This window comes from Tupaia chinensis, unplaced genomic scaffold (assembly GCF_000334495.1).
Source record: "Tupaia chinensis unplaced genomic scaffold, TupChi_1.0 Scaffold145257_1, whole genome shotgun sequence".
In the NCBI taxonomy this organism is placed as follows: domain Eukaryota; kingdom Metazoa; phylum Chordata; class Mammalia; order Scandentia; family Tupaiidae; genus Tupaia; species Tupaia belangeri.
This window is the reverse complement of record NW_006205117.1, coordinates 231,877-243,895: the sequence shown is the minus strand read 5'-3', so window position 1 is coordinate 243,895 and position 12,019 is coordinate 231,877. Positions and strand designations below refer to the sequence as shown.

The 12,019-nt window shown below is 37.2% G+C and overlaps 1 protein-coding gene across 4 annotated transcripts in view; it reads right to left on the bottom strand.

The window, feature by feature from the left end:
* Positions 1-8,298: 8,298 nt before the first annotated feature.
* OXR1 (oxidation resistance 1) overlaps positions 8,299-12,019 on the bottom strand; it is a 104,346-nt gene continuing 100,625 nt past the window's right edge. For all 4 annotated transcript variants that reach the window (XM_006167914.3, XM_006167915.3, XM_006167916.3 and 1 more), the window contains one exon: positions 8,299-10,182. In XM_006167914.3, the coding sequence (XP_006167976.1) occupies positions 10,047-10,182 (136 nt within the window). In that variant the 3' untranslated portion in view covers positions 8,299-10,046. The remainder of the gene's footprint in view (positions 10,183-12,019) is intronic.

Genomic DNA, 12,019 nt, shown 5'->3' with positions numbered 1-12,019 from the left:
ATATTATTTGCACATATGTCCATGCACGGTATAGGAGAAATACAGGAAATTCTATGAAGTGGAATGTTCAGTAAGAAGTATTGCCTAGAATTATTAGTAAATTAATGAGACACTGAGAAATTTTAATTTTTTTTCATACTCTAACAAAAAAGCTTTATGAAATGTTTAACTCATTAAACAGCAATTAGTCCTGTTAAAGTGAAAAAATTCTAAGTGATATAATAGCAAAGAAAAACTAATTTGTTAGTTGTCCATTCTGTCCTAAATTAGACTTAATACACATTATATATAAAAACAAAATGAATAAAATGTGAGATTACAATTCTTTTTTTTTTTTTTTTTTTGAGATTTTTTTTTTTTTTTTTTTTTTTTTGAGATGTTTTTGCTATAGGGCGCATGTGCTTGCCAGAAAGACAGAGACAGACAGAGAGACCAAAAGCAAGAAATCACCTCCCAGGGGGATGGCCATGCCACAATCCCTTCTCCTTCATTCTCCTCTTGGGATCTTGGGCATGCATGCACACATGCCTGGAGTGAGTTTAAGCCACCGGATCTGGGAATCAAACCATGGTTGACTACATGGGAGTCCAGTGATATAGCTATTACGCCAACTGCTGGTCCCATACTTTAAAAAATTTTAATTAGCTTGTGTGTGTGTGTGTGTGTGTGTGTGTGTGTGTGTGCTCCCCAGAGAGGATTGGGGGAGTGGTGAAAAAGCAACCTCTTTGGGGGATGGTCATGCTCAATGCCTTCTCCATTTCTCCTTTCAGGATTTTGGGCATGCAGGCACATGTTCCCTGTATGGTCTTTAGCCATGAAAAAACTGTGCAGAAGGCCATGTGTACTTCCGTTGCCTTGATCACCATGCCCCTGGTTGGTTTATAAGATTACAATTCTTGCTATATTCAATGACGGTTACTAAAATATATACTATAGTATTTTGTTGTTAAAACAGAAAAATTAATGTCAAATTAAGATACTTCAAAATAACATTCATAATTGTTACGTGTTACTTTTAAGATAAAATACAGATTAAGTTACTATAGAAATCATTTTTGTTTCCATGTATGATTCTCTTTCAAACTGAAAGTTCCATTTTTTTCTTAAAGAAAGTATCCATACTTTTATTTTCACATACGGTTTATAAAATTACAAATGACCAATATCTCTAAGTAGAAAAAGATGCATAACTCTATTACAACAATGAAATCTATGTCAAAATTTTAAGACAAGTGGCATAAGAATAAAAGATGTTTTATTATATTTTCTGTTGTTTTATGCTGATTTAAAGTTACATTCCACAATACCACTTTTTAGTGTTTGATATACAAGAAAATTACAGCGTGCAACTTAGGTTATTTCTACTATCAGTAGACTTTTTTTTCCTTAGTTTTCACAGGCCATGAGTGCTTGTCAGAGGGGTGAGGAGAGTGGTATGTACCCTTGGAGAGGATGGCCACACCACAATCACTTCTCCATTCTCTTCAAGGGATTTTGAGCATGCACATGTACCTTTTTTTTTTTTTAGTCATACAGTCACCCGGTCTGAGACTTGTACTCTATGGTTGGCCACGTGGGATCTAGTCATCTTGACCACTACACCATGGTTGGCCTCTCAAGACTATTTAAATCAAGGCTTTGAGAGTTCTTTCATATTCAACTCTGAATCACAATAATTTATGCAGCCACTGATGCAGATTATTTCCAGTTCAATTTGTTGAAATTTGGGGATAGAGTAGAAGCCCTCTTCTCAGAAAGCTGACTTAACACTCTTCTGAATTAGGGCTGGCTGTAAAGTTAGAAAGCTAGTTTCCTTAGAGGAAATGCCAATGTCAAAATTTTAAGACAAGTGGCATAAGAATAAAAGATGTTTTATTATATTTTCTGTTGTTTTATGCTGATTTAAAGTTACATTCCACAATACCACTTTTTAGTGTTTGATATACAAGAAAATTACAGCGTGCAACTTAGGTTATTTCTACTATCAGTAGACTTTTTTTTCCTTAGTTTTCACAGGCCATGAGTGCTTGTCAGAGGGGTGAGGAGAGTGGTATGTACCCTTGGAGAGGATGGCCACACCACAATCACTTCTCCATTCTCTTCAAGGGATTTTGAGCATGCACATGTACCTTTTTTTTTTTTTTAGTCATACAGTCACCCGGTCTGAGACTTGTACTCTATGGTTGGCCACGTGGGATCTAGTCATCTTGACCACTACACCATGGTTGGCCTCTCAAGACTATTTAAATCAAGGCTTTGAGAGTTCTTTCATATTCAACTCTGAATCACAATAATTTATGCAGCCACTGATGCAGATTATTTCCAGTTCAATTTGTTGAAATTTGGGGATAGAGTAGAAGCCCTCTTCTCAGAAAGCTGACTTAACCACCACTCTTCTGAATTAGGGCTGGCTGTAAAGTTAGAAAGCTAGTTTCCTTAGAGGAAATGCCAGCTATGTGCCAGACACACCCTGATAAGCATCTTGTGAGATAAGCATCATCCTAAGGGCTGTCTTGTGATAGTAACTCTTTATGGTTTTTAACTTTGCTTCTTACTTCATTGTGTATTATTTGGGCTAAACGTTTGATTGTAAATCCTTGGTTATATTTTTTCTGGTTTGGGATCCAAAGATCTTTCCCTCACTGTAGGAAAATCCATACCTGAAAACTTAGGAAATTCTGGGAACAAGCAGTTAGCATAATGGCTATGTCGCTGGACTCCCACGTAGTCGACCACGGTTCGCGTCCCGGACCCGGTGGCTTAAAACTCACTCCGGGCGCGTGTGCGTGCGTGTCTAAGATCCCAAGAGGAGAATGAAGGAGAAGGGATTGTGGTGTGACCATCCCCCCTAGAGGGTGATTTCTCGCTTTCTGTCTCTCTGTCTCTCTCTGTCTGGCGAGCGCACTTGCCCTATAGTGAAAACCTCTCCAAAAAAAAAAAAAAAAACACTTAGGACATTTTGACATTAAAAACAAAACAGCTCAGGTGGCAAACAAGCTACTCAAAGTCCTCACAGGTATTTTTATAGTCACTAAATAATGTAAGAAATAATTAGATCTTATCACTGGTAATTCTAAATTCCCAATATTAAGTAGTATACAATTGGTTTCCCATTCTGAAGAATTTTCCTTTTCTAAACTTTTAGTCAGATATGCAAAGGGTTTCTGAGCTGTTAGTAAGTACGTTTTTGCCCCATTTGTCAGGACCTTCATCCAAATACTTGCTGTCTCTCACCGCTCATTACTTGAAGTGTTACGAATCCGTAATTCTCAGGTTGGTCTTATCATTGCCTACTTACCACCACAAGGAAAGAAGTTCTGAGCTCAGGGTTTTCTTTCTTCCCACACTGTGCTGCAAAATGAGATAGCACCTATTCTCTTGGTTTGCCTTCTGCATTTTTTCTTTCCCTTCCCAAACATTAGTTCTTTTTCCAATCACGACCAAAAGGTATAAAGTAAGAATATTGGTGCAGTTTTTCAAATAATAAAGGAGTACTTCTGTGTTAACTAGAATTTTATGTCCATGAGAACTCATCCTCTGGGGAGGAATGTTCTACCTGCTGTGCTAAATCGCTGTCCTGGGATCATAGGAGGAACAGAAGATCATCTGTACCATGCTGAAGTGGCTCCTTAACATGGATGCCTCAGCATTCCTAGAATTTTAATTTACCTAGGACATTTCTTAGAATAAGCAAGCACAAAGTGATTGTCTCTTCAATTATTTAATTTATAAATATGCTGTATGACCTAACTTCTCAGCCTAGAGGTTTTAAGAGTACGGTGGTTGACCACCTAGCATCCCACAAAGGTTATATAATTATACTGTGTGCCCAGATTTTGGAACCATGCCAGTATCTAATGCAAGTACAATGGATTTTCTTTTTGACCAATAAATCCCACTCCTAAAAATTTGCTTCAAGATACAAAAATACATATACATAATGCATTGTGCCTTGTTTTTAAATGTGAAGTACTGCAAACAATCTAATACATGTAAGACAATAGTCAAATAAATTATGCACAATGGATGCAGCTATAAAAAGTAAGGACAATTTTCAGAATTGGATATAGTTATTTTCAGAGGGTATATATGTGTGTGAGTATTCATATACACAGTTGATTTTATATGCTATATGCACACATAAACACATATATATGCATAAATGCTTAGACAACTTACTTTTAAAATAGAGGATAACCAGAAACAATGAAATTAGCTTCCTGAAGTGATGTATAGAAACTGGTTGAGAGACATTAAGAGAAAGATACTTCTCAGAGCATACCTTTTTTTTGGAGAGGTTTTTGCTATAGAGCACTTGAGCTTACCAGAAAGGCAGAGAGAGAGAGACAGAAAGTAAGAAATCACCCCCCAGGGAAGATGGCCACACCTCAATCCCCTCTCCCTCCACTCTCTTCTCGGGATCTTGGGCACGCACGCACACATGCCCGACTTAAGTTTAGGCCACCGGGTCTGGGACTTGAACCGCAGTCGACTACATGGGAGTCCAACAACATAGCATTACGCCAACTGCTCGTCCCTCAGAGCACACCTTTTTATAAAGTTTGTCTTCTGAAAACTTTCAAACATTTTACATAAACAAAAGTAAAATTAAATAAACAAGGACAGAAGAAAAACTACAAACTGGACAAAAACAAAACAAATAAACCTAATTTTATTTCAAATGATTAAAATAACCTCAGAAGGGTTAAGAAATGTACGTAATTTGCAAATACCATATTTGATTAAGTGCCATCAATCTGAAAGGAAAAAGAACTACAAAGACAATTTTATTTAATTTTGGGGCCAACGGATGGCACAGAGGTAATGGTGCTGGATCCCATATGGCTAAATGTGTGGTTTGAGTCCTGAACCTAGCTGTGAGCATGTGTGTGCATGCCCAAAACCTCTAAATAAGAATGGAGGAGAAGGGATGTGGCATGGCCATTCCCCTTGGGGTGATTTCTCATTTTTCATTTCTATTCTCTCTAGTGAGTACAGACTTCATCTAACAAACTGGAAAATAAAAATCACTTAATTTCATTTGTGAAGGTATACTATAACAAATCTGAAACTATAATTGTGTATCAAAGATTAAAGGGACCAGCAAATGGCATAATGGTCACTGGACACTCACATGGCCAACCATGGTTTACTCTCAGATCTGGTGGGCTTGAAAATCATGTTGGGTGTTTGCATGTGTGTGCCCAAGATGCCGGGAGAACAGAGAAGGGACTGCAGTGTGACAATCCCCGAAGGGTGGTTTCTTGCTTTCTGTCTCTCTAGTAAATGCGCATATCCTATGGCAAACAATCTCTTAAGAAAAAAAAAAAAGATTAAGAAACCTGTGAAGGAAGAGAGAAATGAAGATGTGAACGTGGAATGAGGGAAGACAAGCAAAAACTCTGATTTTACATTGGATTTAGAGGTATTGGGGTGTGATTTCATGCTGCATATGTACTTAGTTCCTATCTTTGTCTCCTGAAAGTCCCTAAAGTGATGTCACCTTAGTAGCAACCAAGCACAACAAGATTTCTAAATACTATCTGTGAAAGAAAACATGGTTCCTTGCAGAAGTGATCAATTCTAGGACTGGGTTACAGAAAGTGCAGCCTGGAACATCTTGTCCCAGGAATAGGCATGTGCTCAAGGAAATAGAGAAATGCACAGAAGTCAGACTGCTGAGAATCCTACTGGTTAAATTTAGAAAATAGAGTATACAATCCTTTGAATAATAAAAAAAGGATAATTCATGAATCCATACTGATAATACATACTCATAAATGATAGGAAAATGAAAGCTCTTCCTTAAAGCAAATGCCAATTAATGAATGTGCTTGAAAGGAAAGAGTTAATTAATTTTTTAACCATTTTACTAATTAGGCAAGAATCCTTAATACATATCAAAAGCATCAGAAAGTATGGAGAACAGAATATCTCCAGTATCATTGTACCTTCCTACACACGATTTACTAGTTCTAAAGGTAAAATGATAGAGTGGAGAAACATGGTACACACTATCTAAATCAACTGATCAATGCTAATATCACCAGTAGGGGGATAAACTTACATTGTGTGTGCCCTCAGGCAAAGGTTGCAACTCCACTTTTGTAGTTTTCCTGTCAAAAAATGCATACTCTAAACTTAAATATAAAGCTCATTGAAATCCACATTAAACTGAGATACCCTCATTGTTAGGAAATGTATGCAAGTATTTACAGATAAAGTGTAATATTAGGCCATCAGAAAAGTCATGAAGCATGTCAGGACATTCCCAATGACCTAACAGAATGAGAATCAGTAAAATAATAGGTGGGATGAGTGGAGTGTGTGGAGATGATGACAGGGAGAGCAGGAACAGTTCTGTAAACATTCATCTTAGTAAACAAATACATGCATTACCATAAGATTCATACCAAAAAATTACATTTGCTGGTTAAAGTATACATTTGCTTAGTTTTAGTAATGCCAAAAATTGTTTCCAAAGGTTGTTCCACTTCACATTCCTTTCTTATTTTTGAGATAGCGTTGTATGTTGTCCTTAAACTCATGAGCCACTTGCTTCATTGTCCCAAGTAGCTAGAATTTTCAGGGGTACACCACTGTGCCTGATCACATTCCCTTTAATAACGGTATTGGCTATTTTAATATTTTGGGGAACTGCTAGTTAGTCTTTCACTTTTCACAATTAGATCTATAATCAGTAATTAATTTTAATTTGTGGTGTCTAGTAAGTCTTTTTGTTCTACACAGGTATCTATTAAAAGGAGCACTATTGCCATCTCTATACTGAGTGGCAGTATTGCCTTATTAAAAAAAATTAGTTTATTTCTTTTTTTAAAAAATTTTATTCATTGTCATTATTTTTTTGAGGTTGGACAGAGAGGGAGAGAATGAAAGTGAGAAAGCAAGCTGCCAGGCCTGGGAATCGAACTGCTGTAAGCCATGTGGGAGTCTAGCCGTCTTAACCAACACGCCACCTGCTGGCCCCCAAAATTAGTTAATTTTTAATCAATACCACATTGTCTTACCGAGCTTCTTAAGAGATCATGATATCTGGTACTGAGGACCACACTCTCATGCTTCAACGTAGAAATTCTTTGTCTTGGGGACCATCAGTTAGAGTAATGGCTATGTCGCTGAACTCCCATGTAGTTGACCGAGGTTCGAGTCCTGGACCCGGCAGGTTAAACTCACACTGGGCACATGTGCATGCGTGCCCAAGATCCCGAGAGGAGAATGGAGGAGAAGGGATGGTGGTGTGACCATCACCCCTGGGGTGATTTCTCGCTTTCTGTCTTTCTGACAAGTGCACCCGCCCTATAGCAAAAACCTCTCCAAAAAAAAAAAAAAAAATTCTTTGTCTTGACATTTCCATATAAATTCTAGAATTATCTTAATTTCCACAAAAAGCCTGGGTAAGACTCACTGCCAATATAATTTTAATTTCAATAGTGCCTGCCAGATTTATGATGGTATATCTTTACCACTTAGGTCTTTGTTTAGTTATGTATCTGATATTTTGAATGGTATTATGAATGGTATTATAATTACTTAATATTGTAAGTTTCATTTCTTGTTTATACATAAAAAATAAGGGTGTTTTTGTTTTGTTTTATATTGAATTTGTACTCAGTGACCTTGCTAAATCAAGAGATTCTTTCAAATCCATGTCTTTTTCCTCATCATTACTATTCTTGTTCAGGCCTCATGATTTCTTTCTGGGATGTAGAGGCTTATTTACTGTTTACCTCATCTCTAGTTTTTCCCCTCCACAAAATTATGTGTTTATTTTTGGAGAGGTTTTTGCTATAGGGCATGTGAGCTTGCCAGACAGACAGAGAGAGACAGAACACAAGAAATCACCCCCCTGGGGAGGATGGCCACACCGCAATCCCTTCTCCTCCATTCTCCTGTAGGGATCTTGGGCACGCACACACAAGTGCCTGGTATGAGTTTTAAGCCATCAGGTCCAGGACTCGAACCGTGGTCAACTACATGGGAGCTCTTCAGGTCCTGGGGTTTATCTTGTTCTGTATTTTCCATCAAAAGTGAAAATATTTTCACTTAAAAATATCAAATCATTTGTACTTCCCTGTGTTTAAGTGCCCTCTTCCCCTCTCCATTTTTTAAACTGTGGTGCTCTTCTTCTTGATTGCATCTTTTCGTCACCATTATCACTACCACTGTCACCATTGTCATCCCAGTACTAGAAGCATTTTAAAACATTAAAATAGTATACTTATATAGAATATTAAATATGAAAATAATTTGACTATTCAATAAATTCAAACTCAAGTCTGTAGTTATGTATTTAATTTTATTTGGTATACACCACTATGACCTTATTGTAGCTGAAATCCATTACAGGATTTTTTTTATGGTTAGTCAACTCCACAAAGACAATAATACTGCTGTGGAAGACCAAAAGGGGAAAAAAAAACTGATAAATTTATTTACAATTCCCTATATTGTAAACATTTAATCTATATACTCTTACTAACTTTTAATGAGTGTTACATATACAAGAAAATGATGCCCTGTATGTCTATTCATATTCAGCAATAGCATATTATACTAGAACATCATATTTTCTTTTCCATTTGCATTATATTTTCTTTAGGTAATAATCTAAACTTTCAAAAGAACTAAATATCTTCAAGTGCTATACAGCTAAAACTACTAAAGCCAATTTATTTGGCTTATAATTTCATTTTTAGAATAATTTAAAGTGCTATAAGCAACCTGGCAATCAACACTTTCTATAAGAACAAAACTACCTTTAAACATTAATTTACAAGATATACAATGTTTATCTGGAATAGCTGAAATTTCAGCACAAAGTCACTGTCACATGTATAACAGCAGGATTTTTTTTTTTTGCATAACATGAAGCTTTGAAATTAACTGATGAGTTATTGCCACAAGGGCTTATTACTGGTTTCCTACAAAAGAGGTTAAGAACTACTATGTATTCTATTGTTTCATTTTTCTGAGGTCACTTGACAGTAAATCAGCATATTCAACAAGTCTACTGAGTTACAATATTTTCTAGTATAATCACTGCCCTTTTATAAGAGCAAATGCTAATGGTAATTAATAACATATACCACTCAAAAAAATCACAAGTTTTTTTTTTTTTCCTTTTGAACAGGAAGAACCTATTTTTTTGGGAGTTGGTATGCAACAAGGATAAAACAACAGAACTATAAAACAGAATATCTGACACAATATGTTGAAGAAATATGCATCTGTTTCATAGTTTGTGTACTTATGATAATGCCCTACTAAGCTACAAATATGTAAATAGTATATTTTCCTGCTTAATATAGTATATCCAATAGAATCATTAAGTTCTCATTCTCCTTTGTCATTTTATAACTCTTTGTCAGATAATTCAATGATGAAAGCATATGCCCAAACCTGCAGATCGTTTGCACTATGGTGTATTACAAACAAAATTCTCAATAAAATTTAAAATACCTGAAAAATTAAGAGAGAATGTTATAGTATGAACTGAAACTAGAACTCAGTGGTTTATGCAGTGTGCATTATTTTGGCATGTGGTTTCTCCTTTGTAGGAACAGTATGAGTATGTCCCAGTATCACCAAGTACCAACCTCACAGACACAGAAGTATCTGGTCTTCATTTCCTCAGTACCCCAATTAGACTGCTCTAGTAAAAGAGTAAGTATAGTTGATACAAAACAAAATAGGTTCAACAAAAGAGCACCATCCTAATAGGAGACTAAGATAACATTAGTTAAAAATGAGATGGTCATTATAATCAAAATACTGCCAAAATTCTGACAAAACCCAAGCTGTTATACTACATGAACAGAGGCTACAGTCTAAATCTAAACAATTCTGGGACAGAAACATGATTTGAAAAATAAACTCCAAAATTACAGGTTGCAATAAATGGTGATACAGACTAAACTTTAAGCACAAGTGACATGTTAACATTGTATTGCTACTTGAACTTTCCAAATAATGCTTGTCCATGTCAGGTTTGGGCTATTATCCTGCTAAGACAGAAAGCACTGCATTTATTCAAAAGCCCAGATTTCAATGTCTTGGATAAAGAAATCTTCCTTCTTAGAAAGTGTATGATTCCCAAAGGTTTTACAAGAATGGCTTCTTCCATGGTAGAGATCTCCATCAAGCCAAAGGGCAAACTCTCCTCTGCAATACATAAAAACAAATCTCTCAATATTTATACCCAAAACTGTGAAATAATTAAATGGGACATTTCAATGTCCAACAACCCTAAACTACTAATTTTACCAAACCCTTTCTTACTCCTTTTCCATATTAATACAAGCAATTTTGTTATACTCCTATCACATTATAAAATAACTCATTATAACAGACCAATAAATGAAATGAGTCCTTTAAAATTAACTTCCTAGAGAATCAGTTTGTGAGACAGGTGCTATTCTTGTTATTCTTTGCCTAGTGTTAGGAGTTTCTCTGTTATATTGTTTTTTATATACTTAACAAGATTTTCTCAAAGGCATGAAAATTCCTTATCATCTTCCCCACCCCACCCCACCCCCCCAAAAAAAAAACTAAGGTTAACATTAATGGGCTGGTTAGGGTAATGTTTCTTTGAGATATTTAGAAGAATTCTGTGGCTAAAAATGTATTATAATATGAACAAATAGTTTATTTTTTTCTCTTTTCATAGAGATTTTTGCTATAGGGCACGTGCATGCACCGGAGAGACAGAGTGCAAAATCACCCCTTAGGGGAAATGGTCACTCCACAATCCCTTCTCCTCTATTGTCCTCTTGGGATCTTCGGCATGCAAGTATACACGCCCGGCATGAGTTTTAAGTCACCAGGTCCAGAGCATGAACTGTGCTTGACTAAATGGGAGAACAGCGACGTAAACAATGTGCTGGTGCTGGTATCACATTAGTTTTTTTTTTCCTCTAACATGGTAAACTTTGTAAAAAGAACTCTGGTTTTCTGGACAGGAAGTAGCACAGAATTCAGTTTGAAAAGTCTTTAAGTAAATAAGTATGTGTGACACCGAGATTATTTTTTTATCAAGCAGAAGAACAGATAGAAACCAGGTATCAGCGGTACTTTTTTCTGTCTTCCCGAGAGGGAGGGGGAGGGGCCGGCAGGTAGCATGCTGGTTAAAGCCTACAACATGGCCAACCACGGTTCCAGTCCTGGACTTGATGACTTGAAAATCACCCTGGACACTTGTGCGTACATGTCCAAAATCTCAAGAGAATGGAGGAGAAGGGACTGCTGTGTGGCCACACCCCTGGGGGGTGATTTCTCACTTTCTCTCTCTGTGTGTCTGTGGCAAGTGCACATGCCCTATAGTTATGAGAGATTCATGCATCTCTCATATGCTTTTCTTAATGGAAATTATTCTTCCATCTGAATTGGACAAGACTTATAGTTGCAAAGACAGAAAGAAAAGCCCAAGTCAAAATATTATACCAAGAGTCCAGATGGTGGCACAGCAGTAACCCAACTGGACCACATGGGAAGGTCCTGAGCTTACATCCAGGGCCTCCCCGTGCATGTCCATGCCTGTGATCTGTCCTGACCCGAGGGACAGTCGAACAGGTTTCCTGAGGGAAGGAGAGAGAGACGGGATGAGCATCACAGTGTTACAACTCTTCAGGGTCGTCCGGAGACGACGCAGTGCCACAGCTCTTCAGGGTCTTCAGGGTCCTCTGGTGATTGTGGGCCAGAGATTGTGGTTATATACATGTTGGTGGGCAGTGATTGGTTGAATGAAGGATTGTAAAAGGTGGGTTATGATTGGTTGCTTTTTTTTTTTTGGAGAGGTTTTTTTTTGCTATAGGGCACGTGCGCTTGCCAGACAGACAGAGAGAGACATAGAGACAGAAAGCAAGAAATCACCCCCCAGGGGGGATGGTCACGCCGCAATCCCTTCTCCTCCATTCTCTCGGGATCTTGGGCATGCACGCACACATGCCCAGCGTGAGTTTTAAGCCACTGGGTCCGGGACGCGAACCGCAGTCGACTACGT